General features: G+C 41.8%; 1 protein-coding gene across 3 annotated transcripts in view; it reads left to right on the plus strand.

Moving 5' to 3' along the window:
* The window catches only part of IPO9 (importin 9), a 60628-nt gene that overhangs the window by 11889 nt on the left and 20739 nt on the right, over window positions 1-28000 (plus strand). For 2 of the 3 annotated variants that reach the window (XR_016438855.1, XM_090025230.1), the window contains exons 2-17: window positions 609-670; window positions 1683-1769; window positions 5366-5567; window positions 6541-6629; window positions 7050-7136; window positions 9322-9441; window positions 11799-11899; window positions 12782-12840; window positions 13667-13818; window positions 15407-15505; window positions 15695-15801; window positions 18137-18276; window positions 22049-22208; window positions 23857-24083; window positions 25127-25275; window positions 27872-28000. Coding sequence is in view for 2 of the 3 variants with exons in the window: in XM_090025230.1 (XP_089881356.1) it covers window positions 609-670; window positions 1683-1769; window positions 5366-5567; window positions 6541-6629; window positions 7050-7136; window positions 9322-9441; window positions 11799-11899; window positions 12782-12840; window positions 13667-13818; window positions 15407-15505; window positions 15695-15801; window positions 18137-18276; window positions 22049-22208; window positions 23857-24083; window positions 25127-25275; window positions 27872-28000 (1970 nt within the window). In the remaining variant the exon portion in view is untranslated. Of the gene's footprint in view, window positions 1-608; window positions 671-1682; window positions 1770-5365; window positions 5568-6540; window positions 6630-7049; window positions 7137-7909; window positions 8110-9321; window positions 9442-11798; window positions 11900-12781; window positions 12841-13666; window positions 13819-15406; window positions 15506-15694; window positions 15802-18136; window positions 18277-22048; window positions 22209-23856; window positions 24084-25126; window positions 25276-27871 lie in introns of those variants that run through there. The other variant, XM_090025232.1, reaches the window with a different exon arrangement.

Raw genomic sequence — 28000 nt, forward strand, 5'->3', positions numbered from 1 at the left:
GCAAAACTAGTCTGTTCACTAGTTAACAGATTTATCTAGAAGTTCAGATTTGCTACTACCAGAATGGCTACTGGTTCTCTGCTATATTTTCTGCATAGCTGAACTGAATTATATCACCCATCTCTCTTCACTGAGTGACTAGCAGGTGTTTCATGAATTAAACTCTGAAAACCTATTCTGTAGCTCAGCTTCTGTTCATAATTCTTCTGGGCAGGGACTGATTCATTGTCACTGATTGTACTCAGTTCTGTGTTGAAAATTTATAAATTTTGTTAAAATTTGAAACATGCTTTTTATTCATGGTTGTTTACCTTTTGGTAAAAGTACTTCCAAAAAGTTCTCTGTGACAGTGAATGAAGTTAATGGAAGGGGGAAGAGTATGTATAGGGAATGTATAGGAGAAATTAGATGTCTGTAATGGAGAAAGGTTACCCTGTAGGGCTGTCTTTCTTACACAAATGATGCTATCAGTAGTATGCCTTCCAGAAGGTGTGGGCTAGTATCTAGCCTAGTTGTCTGTTCTTGGCATGAATTTCTTCATAACAATTGCTACTAATATCCTTAGTCTCATGTAGCTATCTTTTTTTCTTCTTCTTTCTTTTTTGCAGAATTTGGTGTTCATTTAGCAGAACTGACGGTAGATCCCCAGGGAGCTCTGGCTATTCGTCAGGTGAGTCTTCCCAAGCATGTGCTAAATATAGGATCAGCATGTGGTTTGGGAGTTTCTGTGCATCTTGCAACTGTTTCTATCCTCTTTAGGAAGTTCTAAATGTCTTGGGTCATAACTACTTGTGGATTCCCCTTGATTTAAAATCAGCTGCGTGCCTGTTGCTTTTACTAGGTGCGAGTTCCAAAGGCTTGGCAATCATTCACTTTTCTTTTTGGATTTAATAGAGCCTGAGACGGTATGGAAGTCTGTCTAAACTAGTGCTTGACAATAAGTATATTGAATTTTAGCACCTGATCTTGGAAGTTCCCTTTCCTTGTTTGTGCCCTTGCGACAAGGTATCATAGCAGAATTCACAGATTTGTTGGAATCTGGTAGGGCCATACCATGAGCACTTCTGCTGTAGCCTCAAACTTGTGAACTCTAGGCTGTGATACGTCCGTGTAGCTCCTGTGCTATCCCAGTCCCCTATCTTGGAAGTTAAGCATGCTAAATTTGTCAGCATTCTCCATTGCAGTGGCTCACTTACTGAGATGTCATTATTATGGAGTTTGTTTGTTTGTGTACAGTGAAAATTGGCAGTGTTTTTCAACACATGCACCCACACACACTGCTTTATACTTTATCATCTTTAGGTTTGTAGAAGCAACAGCTTTTTAGAATCTCTTGGAATTAGAACATTGGGCTAAGCCACTAAAATTCTTGAGCCTTTTTAGTATAATGCTAATTTTGCAGATTGAGGAGGGAAGAAGGATGGTGGAAGGTTTAGGAATTAAGGTGGATAAAGATGGCATCAAACAGTTCTCTGTATAGTGTCCCTTGGGCTGTCAGAGCACGGCAAATGACTATAGATTCTACTTTTGACTGCATTGTAGGTTTATGCCTTTCACATCCAGCCTCTCATTTTGACCAACTACACTCCTACTTATCCTTAAGAGGGATAAGTCTGGAATACTTGAACAGTCCTGCAGCTATTGCCTTCTGTTTGTTTCATGTCCTTTCTTTCTTCTTACAGCTAGCATCTGTCATTTTAAAACAATATGTGGAAACTCACTGGTGTTCCCACTCAGACAAGTTTAGGCCTCCAGAAACTACAGAAAGGGTAAGACTAATTTTTCTAATACCAAAGTGATTTTATGGTGTTTGGCTGTCTGTCATTGATATACTTTTATCACTGAAACTAGTTTTTGTATTTCACAGTGCATAGGTTTTTTTTCAATGCAGAAAGTCAGGATTTTGATAGGCATGGTGTATAAGTCAACCCACAGTTTATTCAGAGTTAAGAACAAATGGTAATTGGCTTGATTTAGCACAATCAGCACTGGTTGTCATGGGTTACATGTGATTAGCAATCAGCACAGGTCAGGGGCCATCAATCAAACAATCGCTGCCATGAATTGCTAATCAGCAGCGATTACTACTGGCTATTAGCAGCAGTTACAAAACATTTAAAAACCTTTTATTTAAAAATCTCTCATTTAACAATAATAATTCCTCATAATACTAACAGTTAAAAATCCCTCATTTAATTAATTTAGACTATTAAACAGTTTCTCGCAAACTGAATGGTTAGAAATCTGATCATCATATGGAAGGGGGAATTGGATGTTTTGGTGTCACCTTCCTCTGTTTGATCTTCTTTGCACCACAGAATATCCTCACCATTCTAGAATAACTGATCCTGCATTTTTTTGAATGAATGTGAAATGGTTTCAGACTTAATGCCCCTCCAAGCTGTAATAATCCACTGGCATGCAGTTGCTAAGGAGGCTGCTCTCATGTTTCCAGCTTTTGTATGTGAATGTTGTCCACTCATCATCCAAGTCTGCCGCTCGATGTGAACACGGTCTTTGAATGGTTTATTTAAGTACATATCCGGTGGCTGAACAATGGATGTTAGCCCTCCAGGGTGGACCACTAAGTCTGTTTTACCTTGCCATAGACTCTTTTTCAAATTGCTGCAGAGGTGCGCCCTAAACATGTCCCACACAAGCATCAACTTTGGTTCTTAACAGCATGCCAGGGCACATATTCCACACTTGCTATATCCAAATGTTAATGTCTTCCTCATCTATCCAGGCTTTTGAGTGAACATGAATAACAATGCCAGCGGGGAATTTTTTCTTTCATAGGCAATGTTTTTTTTCCTTTTTGAAGATGATGATTAGTTGTAGTTTTGTCCCATCAGCCATGCAAGCAAGAATTACAGTGAAGTTGGTTTTCTCATGGCCTGTATTCTTCAGCAGTACACTTTTAGCACCAATGACATCCATGGTTCAGCTTGTTGGCATATCGAAACGTATGGGTGTTTCATCCATGTTCCCAATTTGGCTGAGATTGTAATTGTTTTTCTTTCAGAGGTTCAACACATAGCTCTGGAACTAGGCTATCTTGTTTTTGAGGTTGGCTGGCGCAGAGAGAGAATTCCTTTTTATAAACCGGAAACACTAGGTTGGGTAGCTGGTAAAGTCTTTCAATCCTTTCTGTAGTCCATATCTTGCCTTGCAGTCGGATAACGTTTCTTGTTAAGATTCTGCCAGACTGCCACTGATCATTGATCCATTTGGCAAGGTATCTTTCTAATTCTGGCCACATGCATTACTTTCTGCAGTCTGCACACTTCTCATGTGGCATCTTTATATTGTTGATATTTTTCACCACAGACATCTAATTTCTCCCATACATTTCATGAACCAATTTCTCATCTGCACCAAACTGACAGGCTGCAGAACAGTTGTTAGTACCAAAAGCAAAGTTGACCACTCTGGTCTTGAATTTGGCATTATAGTTCATTTGTTTTGGTGGTATCCTGAATACCAGTAATTAAATTTGGTTTTCACTAAAATAGCGCTGGTAATTAGTGTGACCATACCTCTGATAATTAGTGGCATCATTCTTCCTGCAATTAGTGCAGGTAACGCGACTGTGCCTAATGTGTTCACTAAGCTAGCGGTTAGTCGGCAACAATGTTTTGATGTGGCACCGTGTATAAATCAAGGTTTGTTTGTTTTGTCGTTGCTGTTGGGTTTTTTTTAACGCAAAAATCAAGCTTCAAAACCTGACTTATACATTGTGAAATATACAACAATTACAAAATTACCGTATTTTGGGATGAAGGTTTTACTTGAGCTGTCCTGTATTTAATGTGTGTAGCTGGTCCTGTTAAGCTTTCCTGACACTTCTCAATAAAATAATCTGTTTTCAGTTGTTTATAATATTGCCAAGATGTTAACAGTATGTGCTGAAATATTTTTTTCAAGAAATTTAGTAAGAATGTTTTTAGCTATTTTGAAGAACAAAGTAGACTGTTAATAAAAATAAATAATAATAAAAAAAATCAGAGTTCTGTTGAGTGGCATTACCTTTTTGTGTTTGAAGTAGAACTTGAAATTAGATAAGGGAGAAAGCCCTGTGTTAGGGATGTTTTTGCTAATCCCCTAAAAGTCCACTTTAAATTTTACAAAGTAAGTCTTTGGAAGATTGTAGTTTTCATATGTTCAGTAGAAATACCTTCTATTTTTAACAACCTCCACAAATTTCTTCCTTTTGGAGTATGTTCTATTCCCTTATTACTCTTAGTATTGACAAAACTGCATAGGTACCTTAGCATAACTCCCTCCAGGTTGGGGCTATGGGGATAAATTTGAACTTTCTCTGTAATGATAGCTCGAGTCTAGGTTGGGACTTAATTCTTCTGTTGGCTCTGAGGCAAGGTGGAGGAAGACGTTACTTGAACTTGAATGTCGAAGGGAGCACAGCCAGAATAGGAGGGGGAAGAGAAAGAAGTAGTTTGAGAGAACGGAGAGAAATTGTGGTAGAAGACTAGGGCAAGAGTGGTAGAAAAGGTAAGGAGGGGAAACAGGCCAGTTAACTTATGGGGAACCGTTGAGATTTACACAAGAAATTTGGTGGGAGGGAGCAATTGGAACTAGGAATCAGGGAGAAGATGGTTTGAGGGAGGAATAGTTTGGCAAACACTGGGAATAATAGGGTAGTGATAAGGAGGATCTGAGACTAGGTATGGCATTTGGATGGGAGAGTGCAAGGTGGTTGATGGGTATAAGGTGGAGAGGGATTAGATTCAGAAGCAAGAGAGTTCTGGGATTGGTTGAATAAGACTTGAGCTGTGTTAATAAAGTGGGGGATGAACCAGGGGCAGTTTAAAATGGAAAGGGACAGAATTTTGCAGGGAACAGGCAAAGGCACTAGGTTTACCTTTTTTTTTTCCTGCTGTAGACGAACCTTGATGAGATCCAAAGCATCTTGCATCCCTATCTGTACTGCTGCCATCAAGTACTGTTAGTTCTGTTCTTGAAACTCCTTTCACCTGGTGTTAGTGCTATGATCCTGGGCCTTGGTAATTTCAAGGCTGGTGTTTGAGGCAAGATCACTGAGTAACTATGTAAAAAGTCTTAACTAGTTACGAACATTAGAGTAGGCTACTTCTGCAGAGATAATGGCTAGTGTCACATGCATGATTTATATGACTTCTCGCCTTGCCGACAGGCATCTGCAGTGGCGTGTAGTGTGCTTTTTATAACAGAGTAAGTTATCTGTAACAAAAGACAAAACTATTATATGTTTTTCTTTCTCTTTTGATGTTAAGGAGAGTCCAATTTTATATGCAAAATATTTATTAGTTGCATGTATTGCACCACGGTTTGAAATTCTCTTGCTAAGTAACTTTATTTTCTGCAGGCAAAAGTTGCCATTAGGGAGCTGCTACCCAATGGGCTGAGAGAATCGATCAGCAAAGTACGTTCAAGTGTTGCCTATGCAGTTTCAGCTATAGCCCACTGGGACTGGCCTGAAGCCTGGCCAGAGCTGTTCAATCTGTTGATGGAAATGCTGGTTAGCGGGGATGTGAATGCAGTCCATGGAGCTATGAGAGTGCTTACAGGTATGTGACACTTGGGTAGTTATCTTGGTTTTCCCTTGGCTTTATTTGTTCAATTTCCTGTTTCCTGAGATGCCAAGTTCCAGGTTGATCTACCTGTGCGCTGCAAGGATTGAAGCCTGGATCTAAGTTGCTAAGTTTCCTTGCTTGAATTGGTATCATTAAAGCAGAGGGCCTGTATTGGTCACATGCTACCTGTGCTGTAAGTTAAGGTTGGTAAGGATCTTCCATTATAACACCCTGTTTTCACATACTGTAACTTTTATAGCCTGGTATTTCTTCTACTTGTTTTTGGCCAACAGATGGGATTCTTCTTAATATAGATGAAAAGTTTTGTTTTAAAATTGCTTAGCAGAAAGGTGGCACTTGCTAGCTCAGTGGTTTTCTATAAAGAAACTTTTTTTCTCAAAAGTCTTATAATTTTAAACTGTAACTAAGGCATGAACTTTATCTACAAAGAACTACAAACTAGAAAATGTTCCATTCTAATCTTCTACCAGGCATGAATATGGGTGGGTGGGGAACATTGCACACACAAAATACAATTTTTGAAAAACCCCACTACTAGCTCTAGAAAGTGAAAATCCAGTATCAAAAAAGACAAAAATAATCCCAAACACGTTTTGGTCATTATTCTTCTGGCCCAGGCTATTTAAAGTTATAATAAAAATCAGTGTGTTTGAATTTGACCCAGAGGGAAAACAATGCTGAGGTTAGAATCTTGCATATAAAGTGACTGCTTACACGTGACCATTTACCAAACAGACCTTCAATGTCTGAAGCATGGTAGCTCTCAGTATTGTCAGTGGGCTACAGCGGTCTAGTCGAAAAATGACCGACTATCATTCTTGCACTGTGTTGTCTATAATTAACCAATAATAAACATCTCTATGGTTAGAACTTAACTGGATTGGAATGAGAACCGGGAGCATACTTAAGTGTATAGGAAATCTTCTTGTGTGTTTGCTATTCCTAGAGTTTACCCGGGAAGTGACAGACACACAGATGCCACTCGTCGCTCCTGTTATTCTTCCTGAAATGTATAAAATTTTCACAATGGCAGAGGTATGGAAAAAGACCCCTTTGTTTTCACTTTGCCAGTGTGCTTCCTGGTATAATGTGTTGTAGGCTGAGGACTCTGTCCACTGCTCTGAGCCCAAGAATGTTGTAGGTGTAGCTAGAAATTATATGTGAAAGTGTGCTGAATGTGTTAAGAGGACTTCTCAGAGAAGCAACAAATGGATTGCATGGGGTATTTGCACTTCCTTTCTATTTTTCTCTTGTATAAAAGATTCCAAGTTCATTTGCCAATAATAAGTAATTTGCCAGGGCCTTGCTTCCAAAGTCACACTTTGCTATAAGAAGAGCTAGTTACTGAATTGTGCTAAATTGACTAGAGCATGTTTCATGGCAGCTTGTGAAATGCTCTCTTGATATCAATATTTCTCTTGTTATACTTGAAATGTATTACATGTTTCCTTCTAGGTTTATGGTATTCGCACAAGGTCACGTGCAGTGGAGATCTTCACCACATGTGCCCATATGATCTGTAACATGGAAGAGCTAGAGAAAGTAAGAGTTGAATTTGATGTTTGTGAATTTAGTGTGTATGTTATAGGAAATGATTTCTGAGCAAATGTAAAACAGAAGCGATTGGAAACAGGACATTTAGATTCAGCCCTGCTATTCTGGGGAGGAAGCACTATTGTCCATTTATTTTGGCTGTCAGTTATGAAGTAAACTGCACCTCAGACCCTCCCTGGTCTCTTGGTCCCTCCAAGGTCTCAGGCAGTCATCTGGCCAAGTGGACTCATGGAGTTGCCTCACTTTTGAAATGCAAAATTTAACTCTTGGCTATGGAGTCATGATAAGTCTCTATAAACAGACAGGTTCTGGTGTCTGAAATATTTATAGTTATCCCTGAACAATATCAAGGGAAACTATAATAATTTCCCTTGATATATACATATGTTAATTATTTCCCTTGATTTTGTTCAGTTTAGAGCCTATAATTTTGCTTTGCTTGCCACTATTCAGAACACGGCTTTGACTTTAGGAGAACAAGCTTTTAAATACCGTATTTACTTGCATACCACACACCCTTTCCCAAAAAATTCAGCCCTCCAAAATTGGGGAGGGTACTTTAAGTAGAGAATCAGGATGAAATAGAGCAAGAAGACACTAACTTTTTTTTTTTGGCTGTAGAGCCACTGTACTGGTGGAGGGTGCATGAGCTGCTGCCTGCAGTCTGTAGTATCTTGGTGAGGCTTGTGGTATGGAAACAACACTTTCTTATTTACAGGAATTTATATAAAGAACTATTTACAGCAAAGAAGTAACAGTCTTACTACTGCCCTTGCAAAGGTCTGGGGCCTAGCCTTTTTGCTGTCCTGCCACACCAGGAAGTCCCTGCTGCCTAACCCAGGCTGTCTCATGGGATGCTACACTTCCTGAACACTCTGTTTCCAGGAGGACTTACTCTGTCACACAGGCGTCCATGACTGGAAAAAATCTTTTTTCCTACATTCTGCCTTCCAAAAACAAGGTGTGTATTTTTATTTGGGGGCGTGTGGTATGCGGGAAAATACGGTATTCACCAGATGACTGAGCCCTTTAATTTTTAGGCTATCTCTTATTAGTAAGACAGCAATAATTAACTGGGTAAGTTGCAGTAGCTTTTAGACTTTGAGAAACCTATCAGTTTGACAGTTGGCATGAAAGATTGCTCAAAAAATGTACTTAAACTTGAGACTGCATGGACTTTGCAGTGCGCTGTCATTGTCACCAGCTGTTTTTTGTGGGGGGTGGCAGGGTGCAGAGCAGTATGGTTTGCTTTGCTGTCTTGGAGATTCAGGGTATGGGTAGGCATTCATTTTAGGTGCCAAACATTTCCAATGCCATAAATGTGGTGAGAAGGGGGCTGTGCAGGGATTCCAGCTCCTGTGATGAGGGCTGCTCCTTGGTTTCCACTGCCCCAAAGGAAATGGTCATTGACAGCCTGCCGCTCTGGAAGTTGAAAAGCTGTTGGTGATCAGATTGACAGCTGCTGCTTTTTAGCAACTACTAAGACAGCCCCTCCCCTATACAGCGATGATAGGGCTCAGGAAAACACCTGACCCCCCTCTCCTGGGGAGACCCCAGATGTTTGAAGCCATGGGGATGCCCTGCCATCCCCATTACTGCCACTTTACTTTCAGAGATCTAGAGAGACCCCTGTTCAAGAGGTAAGGGACATTGGTGTAACCGTCTGAACTGTCCCAGGACTCTCTGGGAGCATCTGTGGTGAAAGGAATTGGTGCTGCTGCTTGAACAGTATTGGTACTATTCAGCTGCATCAGTGTCATCCCAGCAGAGGTCCCTGACAGTTCACTGCGGGACAGGTCACGAGGGAGCCAGTTATTTCTCTTCCTCCTTCTCTCTTGGAGTGAGTGGGGGGAGAAGGAGGAAGACTGGGCTCTGAAAGAAGCAAGCATGCATTACAGGTGGTCTGAGAGAACGTCTTTCTCTTGAAGTTGCTGGTTTAAAGAGCTATATATATTTTTTTCTTTTTTTAAGGAACAGGTAGTTTTTATTCTGCAGAAAACCCCTTGAAGGCCTATATGCTATCTTATATTGTGCCTGAAAAAAAGGGCGTTTTTTTTCCTTGGCACAAATGTACCTGTCCATGGTCTCAGCTTTGTAAAGCTTCATGGGAGGTATGTAAACTTACTAGTTATTGCATCTGGAATTCACTTGTTCTTCTGTTGATTATGACTAGGGTGCAGCCAAAGTGTTGATTTTTCCTGTGGTGCAGCAGTTCACAGAGGCCTTTGTTCAGGCTCTGCAGATGCCTGATGGGCCTACGTCAGACAGTGGATTTAAGATGGAGGTCTTAAAGGTAAGCTGGTTAAGAGTGTTAGACTACAGAAATGTTTATCCACAATCTTTTGACAGTCATAATCTTACGGTAGAAAACAAGAAAACCCTTGAACTGATTGCCCCCTCTGGCAATCTCATGTTATGTGGGATGTTGGAAGTTGTAACACTGAATCTTACAACATTAACATGAAATGTTGTGTCTGATTGAATTGAAAATACCTGTAACAAAAATGTTATTCTCTGACTCTTGTAAGGAGTATGCATGTGGGGTAGCTTGTCTCAGCTTTTTGATGCTTGATAGGTGGCATATTAATTTTCACTGACCATAGCTGTTTATGAAGATTCATACCACTTTGATCAAAAACATTTGGCAGTGTTACAGACAGGGCCCTGTGCATGCTGTGATTGCAGTGATGTGGTATTTACCTTTGTCCACTTAATTGTGGTACAAAATTCTCTACATTTTTTTTTTTAATTTTGTGGTGTGAACTAGGAAAAGGTACACACAAGGTATTTGTAAACGGCCTAGTACAGTAAAGAGCTGCCTTTCTCACTTTTTTTTAAATCTTTACGTAAAGGTGTTCCAAGGTGCCATAAGACTTCTGTAGTTTGGGGTTGGCCATATTGTTGGATCTCCCTTCCCTTTCAGGACCTTCCTACACCTTTTATTATTTAACTGTTAAGTTACAGAAATACTTAAAGGCTACAGCTAGGGATTGTAGCCTATTCTAGATTCTCTGCCAAGGAGGAGTTTAGACAGATGCCACTCTTCCCTGTAGCCAAGCAAATGAGGATTAAAGAGTAAGAGTAGAAATCAAGTTCTCTCACAACAGATGGAAGAAAACGGAAGTTCAGGATGGGTTGCCCAGAGTAGCTTTCTCAACCCATGACTTTGACCCAAAAGTAGGTTGCAAAAATATGTGAAAGGGTTGCAAACAGACTTTAAAAATGAATCAACAAACTTTTAAAAGTTGATTCTTCTTTTAAAGGAGAAAAAAAGTGGGAAAACTGTGTCTTTTTCCCTTGCAGCCTGTCAGTTCTAGCCTGCCTGGGACTGCTTGGGGACCCCTGCCCCTCACACTTGCCCCTTACCCCACACACTGGGGGGCTGTGGCTTGGGGGCAGGGGAAGCAGGTTGGGAGCAAGGGGCGCTGGGTTGAGACTGGCTGTCGATGTTTACAAATGGGTTCTGATACAAAAAAGGTTGAGAACCACTGGCCTAGAGCATAATGCAGCAGTCGGGAATTGGAAGCAGAAAACCACTGAATCTGGTTCAGATCTGTCATTTCCTGGGCTTGGGCTGAGGATGTTGGAGGTCGGGGTGCTTAGTCATTATGGTCAGTGCTGTGCCCTATCAAGTTGGCTGTCTGGAGAATTAGTGGAGAGAGAAGCTGCTAAAAACAAATGTCAAAGGGCTTTGTCAGTGAGCACTTCAGTCCCTCTGGATTTAGGCTTTCCACAGCATGTTGGCGTTCTTGCTGTAGAATTTGATCCCATTCTGCTGTGTACTAAGTATGGGCTTCGTTACAGTAAATACTCACTGGCTTTCTTCTGCACACCCCACTACTCTGTCCCAGCATGCTGTTGATCAGTTGCACTTTGGGAAGCAATGGTGACAAATTTGGCATTGTCCTTAAATAGTGTATGCTGCCAAGGAAGAGAGGAAGCAGAGTAGGATTATAGGGATTCTGCAGAACATAACGATTGCACTGATACTGTAGCATTTTGCAGTAGAAAAGTAGGACTGAAATTTTCATCAATTTAATGAAAATCAAAGCCAACAGAAAAAACCTGAACTGGTATTTTAAGTGATTGGACAGTCTTATAATAAACTATTTTCAGTAAGTTAATGAATTGTAACTGGCAATAGTAATTATTCATGACAGGATTGGCAGATCAAATGGCAGGGGAATTGAACGATCTTTCCATTAGACTGAAAGTGACATTAGACTATTTGTGTGCAAATTCCTTTTGAGTATCCATGGATAGAAAGTGTAGTTACACAGGATAGGAGTGGTTTAAAAAAAGTTGAATATATTGAGGGGGAGGAGGGAGTACACGTTAAAGAGATGTAAGGTACAGTTTAAAATGTCATCAAACAAAAAATAATCCTGCCCCTTTAAAGTTTCCAATCCATGGGCATAAAAAGTTCCAAGAACCAGATAATTTTGCTTGTTCAGGGTCTCAATATTGACTGTGTTGTCAGCAAGCTGAAACTGCTGGGGGAGGGGGAGGTAAGCTTGACTCACCCCTACAAAAGAGCAAACATGAATAGAATATTTCTGAGAGAACTGGCAATGTTAATATAGTTATTCTGACTTTTTAATCTGATACATTGCTTGAATGTTCATTTGTAATTGTTCTTTTGTTTTCCAGGCTGTGACAGCACTAGTGAAGAACTATCCTAAGCACATGGTTTCCTCTATGCAGCAGGTCCTTCCTATTGTTTGGAATACCCTTACGGAAAGTGCAGCCTTATACCCTTTAAAATGTGTGGTGTAAATTAGAATAAAAGAAAATCCTCGTGGCCTCTCATAATAGGAAGCTACTATATATAGAGATCTTTTATGTAGCTACTCCAGAAATTGGAATGTAGTTAGTTTACCATTGCGGATAAATAAATAAAAACACCAATTGATTGCATAGGCCTCTGATAACTTACTCAACTCAAAACAGTATGTAACTTTTTTAACAAGTTCACAGATTTTGAAAGCCAAAATGAACTGTTTTTCTTCTTAATCTGGCCATCTGTAATACACAACCATATAACTTTACCCGGTAATTTCAGTATAGGTTATTAGAAACGTAGAAAATAGGGTACCATTAAAAAAAAAATACACTTAATTTTGATTTAAAGACTTCATCCAGGAATATCCTTTGGTTACAGACCTAATGTCTGTTCAAGCTGAAAAAGATTTAACTTTTTTTTTTATTTCATTTTTCATCCATCATATCTTCCCATGTTGCTTGCTTGGTTAGGGAGGCCCATCCAGTGGGTAGTTCTCCTGGTGATACTTCTTAATCTCTTCTTGGATAAACTAAATTGATTGACCTGCATTAGTCATTCACTTTAAAGCCATTTCTCCAGACTAAAAGTAATCTCATGGCTCTTTTCCAAGCTTTCTCTTTTTTCAATGAGAACCAATGGGCACCCAAAAATTGGCAATCTGGTCCTCTGGGAAGGTACAGTACCTTTTGACAGACTACAGTATCTTAGGTATCTATTTTGCTTGCAACTCGGAGGTGGGAAAACAAATTGCAAAGACTTCAGGTTAAGAGCAGCTTTGTTTCTAACTAGAAGCAGCCTTCTAGAAATGTGCAAACCAAACTTTTGATCTTGTTTACTTAACTTACTCTACCTATGTGAGAACAGAAGTAAATTACACAGAAGAAGTAGAGGACCCTGTAGATTCTGATGGTAAGTATGAGTTGCACTACACTTACCTGTTTTAAAGATGGATAGTAGGGAAAGTAATCAAAACAAATCCTGCTGTCAAAACAGTGACCTAGACGTGCTAACAGTTCATGAAAACTTGCAAAGTTTTCCAGCATTGTACTATAATGCATTGATGTAGTGCACATGCTACTTCATAGATACACCAGGGTGTTTTCTTGGTCATAAATGAATTGTGGCTGGAAATCAAATGATTTTTAAACATCAGAGGAGTGACATTCTGGAGCAACATTCTAGTAAGAGTAGCAGAGGGGGGAAAAAAACCCTAATGAATTCTAAGATGGATCATGATAAGTTTATGAATGAGTATATGATATTGTGGCTTACAATAACATACAGTAAACTGTAGTGGTTAAGGAGGCCTCTACCTGTCCAATAATCCTTACTGTAGTTGAAGATTTAAATTAAGGAAGCCACTGTGTTAGGAAGACACTCTAGTTAGGTTTTTTTAATGTATTTAAAAAAGAAAATCTGGCACCGTTTCTTTTTTGTTACTAACGACATAATTGGCTGAAGGGACCTCTGTCCTTTCAGCTATGAAAAAGGCAGGACTTCTGTTAAAACCAAGTGTTGGCCCTTAATAATTTCCAGGGATTGCAATTTAGTGTAAAGGGGAAATGGGTTCTTTCTGGGTTTTCTCTGCAGTAGATCCAGTTCTTTCTAGTCTAGGAATGAAACTAAAGCTAATCCTGATTGATATAATAATGGTTTATAACTGCATTTGCAAGCCATTTGTGCTCTGTAACTCTGCATTTTCAGGTCTGAATCTTTTCCTTTGTTCTTTGTTCAGGTGAAGTATTGGGCTTTGAAAACCTTGTGTTCAGCATATTTGAATTTGTTCATGCCTTGTTGGAAAACCACAAATTTAAAAGCACAGTGAAAAAAGCTTTGCCTGAGCTAATCTACTACATCATTCTCTACATGCAAATTACAGAGGAGCAGGTGAGTACAGTTGTATAACATTGCGTAGGAAGTAAATTCAGTAAAGAAAGGAAGAGATGCCAAATTTTAAAACAAGCAGCTAATGCCCTAGAAAATATTTGATGAGGCCATGCTACTAATGGCCTCATCCCTTTCTTAAAATTGTGTGTTAGGAGTTAGGAAAATTGCGAGAAAGTAGTAATATTCTAACATGCTTTGGGATAATGCTGGTAAGTGATGAAGGCATGTGATCAAATTATCTTTTCATAGGTAAGATCATAGAATGTGCTGAGAGAAGTTCATAGTGTTTCTGCAGGAATGGAGGTAGAAGTTGTAATGGAAGGGATAGACTTTTGGCCTCCTTTTGTTCTTTGTTTTTCTTTTGTGGTAGTGTCCTTGAGCCCTTTCTTGTGTGTTTTGGGTTTTTTTTTTCCCCCATACTAGTAATGTGTGCTAAGCCTAGGAAAAGGTTTGATGTATTTGCTGCTTGTATGTTCAGTGAGTTGGAGGCAGATACTCAATATTTGAAGGCAAAGTGCATTCCACAGCATGCTGTTTGTTTGCCAGATGCTCACAGGGCTTATGAATGTTGTTAGACACCTTGGACCTATCATTGGTACAGTGATAAGAATGCAGGCCTCAGCATTTATCTGGGTTTAGAGCAGTTTAATTCATACATTTTCTCTGGGGACATCAGAAGCTTTTTCAAGGATGTTTGTGCATATGGGAATATAGGGTGCTAAGCCAGGAGTAGGCAAAGTCTGGCCCATGGGCCAGATCAGGCCCATGGTGGACTCCCATTTCCCAGTAGCCTCTGCAGTGGCAGCTCCTTCTGGCTGCAACTGCGGGACTCAGCCGCGCTGCTGGGGGTGGCACCCATGCAGGCAGGGCATGTGTCCAGGCAGCTGGCATGGAGCCGTGGCCAGGATCAAGACAGACAGGCAGAGCTGGGGTGACCTTGGGATTTTGAGGGGGCCAGGGCTGGGGCAGAACCATGATCCGTTACCCACATGCCCATGTGATGAATGTAGATTCTGTGGGCAGAGATGTACAAAGCGCAGATCACGGCTCTGCTGTGTGCCCTGCCTGTGTGGCTCCTACCCAGTCAATCTCCATGGAGGCTGGTTGGGAACCACACAGGTAGGAGCTGCTGGGAAGTGAAGTCTGGCTGCTGGCCAGATCCACTATTTTGCCCACCCCTGTTCTAAACTAATGATTGAATAAATTAATGAGCACTTGCAATTGCAGTGAAACACTTATCAGAAATTCAAGAGGGTCTTCAGAGTCAGCTAAAATACTGTTCTGATCTCCCGTCTTAAATTAGTAGAACGTGCTCTTGACTCTAATCATATCCTGACTTACGCATTGCAGCCTTTTAGATATTATTTCTAACTGAAATGCAGCTAAATAAATATTAGTACATACTGACACCTGAACACTGAACCCATTTCAGAGGAAAAGTGGTTGAACCTTCCTGGCCATCTAATCCAACAGTTCAGCTCTGTGCTTTGGATAATCATGAGAGTAGGCAAAGGATGTTGTTGTTTCTCAGCCATAGCATGTTACTGAACTATTGTTCTTTCCGCACCCCCCTTTTTTTTTTCTTCAGATAAAAGTCTGGACTGCAAATCCACAGCAGTTTGTGGAGGATGAAGATGATGACACATTTTCCTATACAGTAAGGATCGCTGCACAAGACTTGTTGCTGGTAAGAAATGTACTTCATTTTTTTGAAAGAACCCTGATGGTATTGAGTTACAATCTAAATCAGCCTAGTTTTTGTTACTGTCCCTTATGTGCCATCTTTACAACTCAGTTTGCTACAGCAGCAGCAAAAATGCTGTTCAAAATTAAATGATATAAAGACTAAGAATTAATAACTTCCACTTCTATCTAGGCTGTGGCTGCTGACTTCCAGAATGAGAGTGCAACTGCTTTGGCTGCAGCTGCTACAAGACATTTACAAGAAGCTGAACAGGCTAAAAACAGTGGTGCTGAGCATTGGTAAGGAGGCATAGTTGAAATGAATTGTGTGTGTGAAATAATAAACTAGCTAGTCTCAGATTTGCGTCCTTGAGTCCTCTGAGATGGGCTCTTTTTAATTTTCACTAGAAAAACATTTAAGTTGCATCGTAAACCTGTTGTTATAACAAGTAAGGAGAGGAAGACCTCTTACAGAAGATATTACAGAGTGTATTAGCTTCCTGATCATATTTAATTGGATTTTAGAGAGTAGCGGTAATCACTCCATAATTAAAATTGTAGCTAAACTCCTGTGGGTGTATGTATGTGTTCGCTTTAATGTTCAGTAGCCTATTCTACTGCACATTATAGTGGTGCATAAAAAATCGTACTAATACATTGATGCACAGTAGAATAGGCTATTGTGCATATTTTAAAAATCTAAAATACTAGATTTCATTTTTTTTTTTACTAAGCTCAAAATAGAAACACAACACCAAAAGGGCTTTTATATGAAAATGGAGAAAATTCTTTTATGATGAGACTTTTATATTTAGAATTAAAAAGTTACTTAAGTTAATGGGATTAATCTCTAAAAGCGGCAAAGCATACTTTGGCCCTGCAGCCTTTTGGCAGCCTCTCCTTTTGGACATTAGGAAAAAGTCAAGAAGGAAGTTTGGGCAGGAGAAGAGCATGGGAAATTGTCTGGAGCTGAGAAGAATGTACTGTGGAAATGGGAGGGAAACAGGAATGTGGGAAAGGGATGTGGGGAAACACTACCAAAAAATATTCTACTGCCTCTAGAAACCTTAGAATCTGGGATTTCCTTTTGCAGCTCTGCTGAGACTTCAGCCTCTGGTGTGGTTGAGACTTTCCCTTGGAACAATTGTAAAGCAGCCTTAAAAGTAAATTTTTGGCTCTAAGTGTGAGAATGGGATGCCACCCAATTGCTCCCAGTGAGATCTGCTACCATCATAGTATAGACCGGGGTGGGCAAAATGTGGCCCGTGGGCTGGATGTGGCCTGCAGGGCCCCTACAAAATTTAGAAAATTAATATTTATCCACCCCTGGCTGCTTGTCATATGGCCCTCAATGGCTTGCCAAAACTCAGTAAGCGGCCCTCCTCCTGAAATAATTGCCTGCCCCAGTATAGACAGCCTAAGAGACCTGTTACTGACCTTCTGCAGTGGCCTTGTGAAAGGAGCCATAATGTTGCACCCAGAAAACCTTAGGGTTTCAGTGGTAGTCTTCATAACCAGCCCAGTGGTCTGTTGGCATTAGCAGGCTTGGTAGATACTACTGGGTGGAAATTTAAAATTGAATTCCAAATTTCCCCAAGTTGGGTTGCCTTATTGAAGGTTATTAGGTAGGAGAGGTTGTTGGTTTTGCTTCTGAACAGTTCCCCGAGGCCTGCCAAATGAAGGAAGGGGCTCTTACAGGTATCCTTATGATCACTGGTTTCAAAAGGCCCTTGAATGAGCCTTCTTTTTGTTCTGGAGTATGTTTAAACCTACTGACGCTTGCCCTAGGGACTTGGACTTCTGTGTCCCCTGTGTGCTTCTAGGGCTGTGGGAGGCTTTGGTGAGGCCCAGCAAGCTTCCTAATCAGGCTTGCAGAAGGAGATGTGGAAGCCTGAAGGAGTATTGAGGCACTTGCTGTAAGAGAACCCGTAGCCCTCATGATGATGCATGAGTTCTGCTCCTTTCTTGCAGCTATCAGGAAATCAACAGGAAGGAAGAGGGTTCTTTTTTCAGGCACCTGTTAAGGTTAATTAAATGTCTTTTTAAGGCTGGTTTTACCAATGTGATGGCCACGTTAAAGTCCCTTTTGCCCTTCTCTGAATGAAATTTCCAGACTAAAACTTTATTAAATTGAAGGAGAGAGACTAAAGCTATTTGTTTGTCTTTTAAAGTTAACATTAATTCTGTACTTCCTGGTGTTTCTTTGTAAAATGTACTTATTCATTTAGGTAGGCAGGTTTCTTTGAGTAGAAGTGATATCATTTATTAGACCAACTGAGTAGTTTGGAAAAAAGTTCTGGGTAAGCTTTTGGGAACAATCACCCTTCTTCAGGCATAGGGACTCTCTGCTGGTCTTTATGTAGTATTTTATATATACCAGGAAGTTCAGAGTTAATGTTAACTAAAAGACAACTTCATATCAAATAGTTTTGGTCTGGAATCATAATATTGTATAGATAGTAAAGGATTTCAAAAGAGCTAATGATTGGCCACCATCAGTAGTAGATGCCACCATATTTTGACTTGTTGGCCTTTCTCATCATTTTCATTTATTTTGTGGTGGAATATGGTATAATGGTGGGAAATATTACGAAACAAATGTAGGAAAATTAAAGGCATCTAAATTCTTTTCTAGGTGGAAGATACATGAGGCCTGTATGCTGGCTCTAGGCTCTGTGAAATCTATCATTACAGACAGTGTGAAGAATGGTAGAGTTCATTTTGATATGCATGGTTTCCTCACAAATGTTGTTCTTGCCGACCTCAACTTGTCAGGTAGGTCCCTAAAAGCTTTGAATAGTTACAGGTGCCAAGAATCTGATGAGCCAAACCTGTTCAAAAGCATTTACAAATAAGTCTCTGGAGTATGCAGTGGAAAATGGTATTTGGCATGACTTCTTATCATTATTCACAGAAAACTTGAGGAAGAGGCCAAATTGATCTTTATCTCTTCCTTCCCTGTTTATACACAATCCAGGTTAAGTGTCATCTTAGTTGAATAGTAAGCCAGTATATTTTACTGAAATGCTTTGCATATATGTAGATGACTTGGTACTTGCAGGACCTCCCTGGGGTAGAAGAGAAAAAATTTTGGAGAACTTTTTGAAGGACTTTTCCACTCTCTATAAGGTGCTTTGAACGTTTCAAGATTCCAGTAGCACCAGAATATTTTAAACTGTTTAGTGTACTTTACTTTTAATTTCTCAGTGCATTCTGTTCCTGACTAACCTAAATAACTGTCATCTGCAACTATTGCTGTGTTTTTGGTCATCCCTATTTCCAGATTGCAAATAAAGCAGGATCTAGAAGAGCACGTTGAAACGCATACTGTCAACTTGTGCCATAACAAATTGTTAGTTTAATACTATTTTGTTTCCCATCTGCTACTTTTGCCAAAGCTTTTGCCTTTTATCCCATGATTTCTAATCTTTTTAATAGTCTTTTCCATGACCGTCTCAAAACCCGTTTGGAAATACTAAGACATTGTCAATTGCTACTCTTATCTGTTAGAATTCTTTGAATGTGTCAGTAAATTAAGATGAGCACAACTAATTACATGTTGCAGAGCCCCCCATGCAGTGGGGATTGCCCCCCTGCCTGGCAGCACCTGGTGAGTGGGGCTTTTCTTTAAAGCACTGCAAGTGGGGGGGGGTGGAGTAGCCATGGCGTGGGGCTGGGGGAGCAGGCAGGGGATGGGGCATGGCAGGGGGCCCCCCCATGGTCCCCTCCCCCGTCCCCTACTTACTGGCTCCGAGTCCTGCTGCAGCCACCAGGGACTGCCCAAATCATCGAGGCTCTCCGAATCTTTTCTGAAGATGCGGAGAGCTTGAATCGATTCGGTCCTTTTAATTGGTTCCCTGATTCGATCTGGATTCATAGATTTGGCCACCGAATTGGACTGAATCTCCTTTGAATCAAATCGGCACCTGAAGCTTCTCGCAGCCCTGTTGTCTAGGGTGAGTTAGGGATGATTCTGCCTTGAACAGGAGGTCGGACTAGATGACATGCTGAGTCCCTTCCAGCCTTACTTTTTGTGACTCGAAGACTTGATTTCCACCCCCCTTTATGGTTAGATCTTACCATGATCTTTCAGGTGGTTGATTGTATTTTCACTTATTTCGTCTGATCTTTCAATATACATGTAGGATTTTTTACAGCTCTATAATTAATTATTTAAGTCCTTTTTAAATCTAGACTTAGTGTATTCTGCCACCCTTTATGGGAAAGTGGTGGTATAAAGAGCTTGTGTGATGCAACACTCCCCAACCTGGAATTCAGTCAGTTGTGCCTTTGAGATGTACCCTAGGGTGCACTCACACTTTCAGGGTGTCCTTCGGCCCCAGACTCCTCTACTCTTTGTGCTTGGCCACGGAGATGTGCCAGAAGCCATCTCCTTGGCCTTTGGTACATCAGTTTTACCTTTGTCACCCAGGTTGGTGCTAGCTTTTGGCAGAAGAGACTTTTCCAGTTTAAAGAATCACTCCTTTTATCCAGTTTGTACTCAGAAATTACAGGTCCCATCCTCTGAAGAAGAGGCCTGCCTGTTTGGTCAGATGCTCTAAAATTCTAAATGAATGTACTGACAAAGTTATGAGAGATAACAAAACAATTTATAATAAAAATAAGAGCAGTCATAAAAATCAGTAACAATGTGTTGAAACAAAAATAAAAAAAAACTAAAGGAAACATTAAAATAGTAATATGATTTTTAACCCTGCATCTTAAACCTAAGATGTCAGCTTCTACTCTGCTTGACAGGTTAGAAAGCAGCTGTTGCAAATTCTCCTGTCAGCTAGTAACCTGAATGAAAATGTCCCCTTGTGTCTGGGAAAACTGAAGTCGAAGGCTTGCTCTCATGGCAAGGCTTAATTAAATATGGTCTCTTACCTGACTGCATAATTCCATTGAATTCTTGGGGAGCCTGTATATGTAAATAACTTCCTGTCCCATGGTGTGCATCAGTTAGACCGGATGTCTTTCCTGATCCAGTTAAGACCAGGAGAATATTTACATCCTTTCAGACAAAGATTGCTAATCCAATCTTTTGGATGTGGTTTATCTCAATGGTGTCTCATTTGTTTTCCCCGCTGTGAAAAATATTCTTTGAATAGCCTATTTCCAGGAGTCATACTTGCTACAAACCTCTCCTTTTAACATGTAAATTCATCACCACCTGGAAGAGCCTGACCCCTGTGCCCCCCCAGGGCCCAACAACCTATTTGAGTGGCCATTAAACCATGCCCATTTTGGATGCTAATTCTCAGTGATTGATTTCTCTCAGGTGTGAATAGGGGAGGAACACTTAAGTTAATCATCACCCCATTACCCAATCTGGACCTTGTGCTGTATTTTAGATGGTCAAATCCCCAATCTGGATTGTATTTTAAATGGTCAGTTTGTTCCACACCTCTTCTGATCCATGGCTTTCTGTGAAAGCCTCATCTTTATTACCATAAAGGAATGTTGAAGGTAGGAGTATCTCCAACACTGCCAGTAATGAAGGCTGACGCAGAGAAATCACGTAACATTTTGGCCATGTCCTTACCTTTAACCCTTGGTTTATCAAGTGTACTTATTACTTCCTTCACAGCTTACCTGTTTCTGATATACTTAAACAATGTTAATTTAGTTGTTTTGTTTTGTTTTTTTAACTTGAGCAGTTTGCTCTTTGAAGTTTCAATTTTGGCTCTCAAATTACTTCATTTTGCTTCCTGTAACTTATACCCCCTGTCTATAGGTTTTTCTACAGTCTGGTTTCCAAATTAATCTTGTTATTTAGCTATATTGGTGTACCCCTTGCCTGCCTGGTTTCCTTTCTGTTTAACTGTGGTTCTGAAGGCGTCCATGTTTGTGCGTCTGAGTGGCTTCTGTGTAACCTCTATGAATTTCACTTTTAAATATTTTGACTAAGTTCATTTTAAGTGAAAGTGCCCCTTCTGAAGTTGTGGCACCACATCCCTTTTTGGTACTCACTTTACTAGTAGGATGTTGAATATAATTGTATTGAAGTCATTTGCCTGCTTTTTTAAATCTTTTTTCCCTCCCCCCCTTTTATTTCTTATCTTTCCTCTGAGTTTACTTCAAATTAACACCCTTCCTCCTGTTGTTTAGCCATTTCCAAACACTTTGAATTTCATTCTGAGAAGAAGGTCATTTGAGTTAAGGTCTGAAATTTGGTCTGTTTCTTTTTTTTTCCTTTTTCCAAATTTCCATTGTCGTGAACTTCATTCTTCTTCCATATTCCGTCTGTTTCAATGTTTGGGAGACCTTTATAGGATTGTATTGAATACATTTGTGTTACCAGCCGAAGGTTTGATTAACACCTATGAAAGTAGGAACATTTTAAAAAATGAAAGCTTGGGTTGTTTGGAGTTCATCATGCAGACGAGATCAATTGCCCCTCCCCCTGCCTTAATGGTCTTCTCTGACATGTAGAAGACCTTCCTATAAAATACTGCATGTAGGGAGAGCAGAGTATTTGGATGCAGAAAAAAAATACTAAACTTAAATTTGCAAAACTTAGTCTAAAACATTTCTCTTCCTTCAGTCTCTCCTTTCCTGCTGGGCCGAGCTCTTTGGGCTGCCAGTCGTTTCACGGTGGCTATGTCTCCAGAACTAATCCAGCAGTTCCTACAGGCTACAGTCAGTGGTCTTCATGAGACCCAGCCCCCTTCTGTCCGGATTTCTGCAGTCAGGGCTATCTGGGGGTAAGTAGACCACACAGTATGATTGACCTTGTAGATGGAAAAGAATCTTTTGAGAAGGAATGGTTTAATACAGCTGGTGCTATAGATCAGGAAAATTGAGGTGTGCTTTGGAGGTGGACTTTTATAAATGAGGGGCAGGTTTGACTCTTAAAACATTATAAAGTTCTAAACCAGCCTAAAACTACACAAATTGACCATGTAAGATATGCTGTTGAAAGTTAGTATGACAAATGCTTTCAAAACACCACAGTAAGAAAGCATGGGGACAAAAGGAGGTACTGGATCATAGGACTATAAGCAAGTAGGGCTGGAAGGGGCTGGTGGTGGTGGTTGTGAGGGCAGAGGTGCCCCCAGCTCTCCTTCTCCTTTGCCCTGGGACCCCATGGGTTGCTGAGGTTGCAGGGTCCTTTGAGCTCGAGGGGTGACTCTGTGTTGGGGTGCAGGTTGGGAGGTGGTGTGAGGGTGAGGTGGGGAGGAAAGGCAAAGGTGGCTAGCTAGAAGGGTGGGACAGGCACTTTCCTGCCGTACTGGGCAGTGATCCACGCACCTGGCTGTGTGTGTGTCTCTCCCCACCCCTGCTGGAGCCTCCTGGAGCTCGCTGTTGGGCTGTGCTGTAGCCCTACCCGTTGCCCCATGCTTGAGGGGGCTGAGCCCATTAGCCCCAGCCTTCCACTGCCTATGATCACATGGCAGGGTGAGAAGGAGAGATTAGACGAACAAAACGCAAACACTCAGACCCACACAGGAGGGAAAAGAGAAGCACAATCTGACTTTTTCAGATTATGGACAAACAGTGGAAATGGAGGAAGGGGTACATTGTTTGTCAGAAGAGGGTAAACGTGGAGTTGCAGCAGCAGATAGTTGGGGGTGGAGTGGGGAGGGGAGGGTCCACAGGTACTGTAGGAGCTCCCTGGAGCATCAGCAGCAGTAGAGGGAGAGGAGCCCATCCGTATCTCTGTCTTCCCCCTGTACAGGGGGAGACTGGCATAGGTTAGGGCTCAGGAGTTCCTGCTCCCAGGTCCAGCCAGGCTCCCTCTTCTTCCCCCTAGCCAGATTCAGATTGCAGTGCTCCTTGTGAGCTGGATCAGGTCCCACTTCCAGCGACAGGATGAGCAGTCTCACTTGTCCCGCCACTGAATTGTCAGGTACAGAGCCCTGCTACATATTTATTTGGGGAGCAATGGGATGGGATGAGTAGCAACAGAGGTGTTAACTCCTCAAGAGCCTGCAGCTGCTGTGTCACCTCAGGGAGCCACAGGGCTTAAAATCATTGTTACTCAAAGCAGGTACCCAGTAGGACTCTATTCTCTTGGACATGTGATGGCAGTGTTTAAGCTTGTGGCTTCCTGAATGGGCAGAGCTGCTCAGGAGCCCCTAGGATTAATGCTACCATCTCTTGCCTAATTGCTATCCAATGTACCCCGAAACTCTGTGGCAGGATTAACAGCAGTGCTGGAGCTGCTGGCTCAGGGAGCCATTGGAGTCAATACCACCACCACTTCCACTGCTGCCTAATTCTCAGCCCTTTTAGGAGCTCTGCAGGCCAGATGATAATGCTCTTGAGCCTGATCTGGCCTATAGGTAGCATATTTGACACCCCTGTTCTAGTTAGAACTGAAGTTCTGTTTTCTGCCATGTTTTTCTTTAGTTACTGTGACCAGCTGAAGAGCTCTGAAAGCACACATGTATTGCAGCCTTTCCTTCCCAGTATTCTTGATGGACTGATCCACTTGGCAACTCAGTTCAGTTCAGAAGTCTTAAACCTTGTGATGGAAACACTCTGCATTGTCTGTACAGTAGATCCAGCTTTTACAGCAAGTGTGGAGAGCAAGATCTGTCCCTTCACTATTGCAATCTTCCTTAAGTATAGTAATGGTATGTGCCTAAGGTTTGTCTCTTACAATATGGCTATTTTTGCATATGAACCCTTGTTAAGCTTAATGTCTTGTAAAGTTGATTTTTAAATTTTGTGTTTAAAATTTACAGAGAAACAGTTCAGAAATGCATTGTTTCATATATTAAGGCCAGAAGGAGTCGCTGTTAGCAAGTTCTCCTTAAGTCCCAGAGAATTTCATTCATTGATTTCTGTAACTGGCCCATATTTAATGAGTTAACTCAACCACTACTTTAGAAAGTTGCCATTTGGGATTTAAAGACTTCAGGTGATGATGAACCTACTACATCTCTACTACATCTCTTAGTTAATTGTTCCAAAAATATACTTTATTTCAAATCTTGCGTCACAACAGGCATCCTGACTGGGTAACAAGTGTTCAGGAAACCATGTGCACCCAGTATGACAACTGAACAGCTGGATTCAAATCTGAATGATTATGCCAAACCTGACATGGCTGACAAGGAAACATCATAAGCTATCACCTTGATAGAGGGTAGGGGCCTATATCAGGGGGCCCCTTGTGAGCCAGCTGCTGACACATACACACCAGGGCTCTGTCACTGGGAATTTGCCAGCTGGCCCTGCCCCTGAATTCCCAGCTGTTCTATGAGTCCCACTGGCCACATAAAACAAGCTGTATCTTTGAACACCCCTGTTTAAAGAACATGGTCTCCGTGACTCTGGGACAAGCAGTGGTCCAGAACAGGAGATGCTGGTGCTGGCTCCGGCTGCATGTTGTTGGGGCCTATACAGGAGATACAGAATTGGTTTGACCTGGAGCAATGAATAGCACACTTCCCTCCTTTAGTAAGGATTGAGAATGTGTTTTGTGGGCAGTAAATCTTGAAGAATTTCATTTCCTGTGTAATTTTGTTTTCTTTAGTGTGGCTAAAAGAAATGGCCGTGTAATTGGATGATCCAGTAGAAGCTATTTCTGTAACGTGTCTTGAAATTTCCAGTTTTCCCTTTTGAGACAAACATCTGTGAATTTGTCTTCATAACTTGTGCTTTCTCATTTCAGATCCAGTTGTGGCCTCTCTTGCCCAAGATATCTTCAAAGAGCTGGCGCAGATAGAAGCCTGCCAAGGTCCGATGCAGATGAGATTAATCCCAACTCTTGTCAGCATCATGCAGGCTCCTGCTGATAAGATTCCAGCAGGACTTTGTGCAGTAAGTATTATGGGAGAAGGTATTTGGCTGCAGATGATTGTCTTGCAGGTTAAAGGATAGGGTTTGCACCTTCCTGCTTTACTAGTCTCTTCTGGTATTAAAAGATTGGATGCCTTTACATTACCCGTAAGCATTTGCTTAAATGATGAACAGAAACTTTTTCTTGGAAAAAGGGAGACATGCAAGGAGGACAGAAGGATTTGCTAGAGCCTTGGGATCTGCATTTTGTCAGTCACCTGTTATGTGGTCTTTAGAATGTTATTAGCTGTTTTTTACTATTTGAAATATTGTAACATATGGTGCTAGTTTTCAGTCAGTGGAGAATTCTCCAGTAGAACACACACTTATGCATGTCATACAGCCACAAATTGTTGGAAATCAAGATATTTGCATCTTCCCACATGGGTGTACCATTGTGTGCACTATAAACGTATTGTATGTGCAACTGTGTATATGTAAAGAGCATCAAATTAGGATTCCATGTATCTGTGGCTAGTAAATGATAGCTATGTTTAAAAATGTTGTGGCTATCGATAAGTAATCTTTTAGACCAGTTTGTCTAACAATTAGTACAGGGATAGGCAAAATACAGCCCAGGCTAGATCCAGCCTACAGAGGGACTTTGTCTAACTCATGGCGGGTCCCTCAGTCCTGCCTGGCCTGGGCACTGTCTGGCCTGTGGTGCGTCTTGCCACCCCCGGGCAGGCAGCGGGCTGGGGTAGCTCCATAGCCAGACTCCATTTCCCAGCAGCCATGGCAGCTTCTTCCGGCTGCCCCTGCTGCTGGCTCCAGCCCCATGGCAACCATCCAGGATCTGTGGCCAGGGCCTGAGCCCCAGACCCTGTATGGGTGGTTGGGGTCCCTGTAGTGCTCATTCCTGACCTGCCTGCCCTGGCCTTAGCAGCAGTGGTGAGACTAAATGGGACCCAGAGCTGCCCTGCTAGGTGTGGGGGGCCTGGAGGCAGCACTGGTGGCAGTGGCAACTTCAGGAAAGAGCTGCAAGACAGCCCTGGCACAGGCTCTGGGTTTGGCATTTTCCTGCTGCCACTGCTCATCATGGCCAGGGTGGGCAGGTCCAGAGTGGGTGCTACAGGGACCTTAACGACCCCCCTCCCCCAACGCAGGGCAGGCTGGGACTGTGCACTCAGTCCAGGGCTTGGGCTCTACCTACGCAGGTCCTAGTGGGTCTCAACGGGACTGGGATTAGGGCTGGCAGCGGTAGCAGTTGGAAGGAGCTGCCACCATCTCTGTGCCTGGGCTGCTACCACTGAAGCCGGGTAGTGGCTCCAGCTTCTCCTTGGGGTCTGTGTAGGCAGGGCCCAAACCTTAGGCTGAACGCATGGCCCCAGCCCACCCCAGAAGGGGGATTAGGTTCCCCGCAGCACCTACTTCAGACCCAACTGCTATGGGCATGATGGATGGTGGTGGGAAGAAGCAGGATCTGGAGTCTGTCCCAGGGCTACCTTGTGGCACTTCTCTGCCACTGTTGCCATCAGCACCTGTGCCAGCCTACTCGTTCCCGTGCCAGCTTCCCACCCAGTTGTGGCCCCATCTTGCATAGGGAGGTTTAGTGAGCTGTTGTGCAGGGGCCCATGACAGCTCTCCAAAACTCCTTGTGGCCCACCAGCCCAAATTATTGCCCACCCCTGCATTAGTAGATACTAATCTTTTTATTGGCTCTTTATAAACTAAATGGAAGAATGTAGAGTGTAATAGTTTGGGAAATACATAAATATACCCTCCATTGCCTTCTGGTGTTAAATTAACACTTGAATTAACTGGTAGAGGAATCAGTTCTATGCTAACTGGTGGTATAAGGATTCTGGAAAGTTTGTGTTTTTGGGGTGTACTAGCGCCAGGGGTATCACTCAGTACTGTGTAGAAATATAGCTATATGTGAATGAGTTATGTCACGTGTCAGAAGTGGGACAGCCGTGGTAGTTTGCTGTTCCATCAGGCTAATACACTCTGCTTCCTAGTATGTAAAATGCCATTTTGATGGGTATAATGTACATCCGGTATGACAGCTGAACAACTGGACACCGTCCTGTTCCTAAATCTGAATGATTATGCCAACCTGACATGGCTGACAAGGAAATGTCATAGGCTATGGAGTCCTGTGAAATGGATGAATTAGTCACCCCAAAACTCTTTCCTGGAAAAGAATGGTGTAAATATTAACAGCTGTTTGAATGCAGGCATTCACTTGCAGAATTAATGTGCTGTTTGCAGAAGGAAAATGCTGCAGCTGTAGGATGTGGTTAACTGACAACAGAAATTTAGTGATGTAGAAATATGCTATTTTGATCTCTCCAAGACTGCTGTTTCTACAGTGACTCTAATAGGCAGTGGTCTCCTACATTCATTAATAACAATAGCTTTTTCCAAGACTTTTGGAAGTTGAGTTCTCTTCAACAGTCTCTTCAGCTTTGTCATGTTAGCAAGGCAGGATAGAGGGACCTGTTGAGTCAGTTCTGTGTTCCCTCTACATTTCCAGGGAAGCCTTTGCAGGTGCTCCACAAACCTTGGGAAATGCTGAGTTACTGCACTGTTGCTGCTGTTTTTTAAAAGTGTTCTCTTTGCTTTGCCCTTTCAGACTTCTATTGATATATTAACCACAGTTGTGAGGAATACAAAACCACCTCTGTCCCAGCTCTTGATTTGCCAAGCATTCCCTGCAGTGGCTCAGTGCAGCCTGAACACAGACGACAATGCTACCATGCAG

The sequence above is a fragment of the Crocodylus siamensis genome, chromosome 13, assembly GCF_052110815.1.
Source record: "Crocodylus siamensis isolate JL-2025a chromosome 13, ASM5211081v1, whole genome shotgun sequence".
In the NCBI taxonomy this organism is placed as follows: domain Eukaryota; kingdom Metazoa; phylum Chordata; order Crocodylia; family Crocodylidae; genus Crocodylus; species Crocodylus siamensis.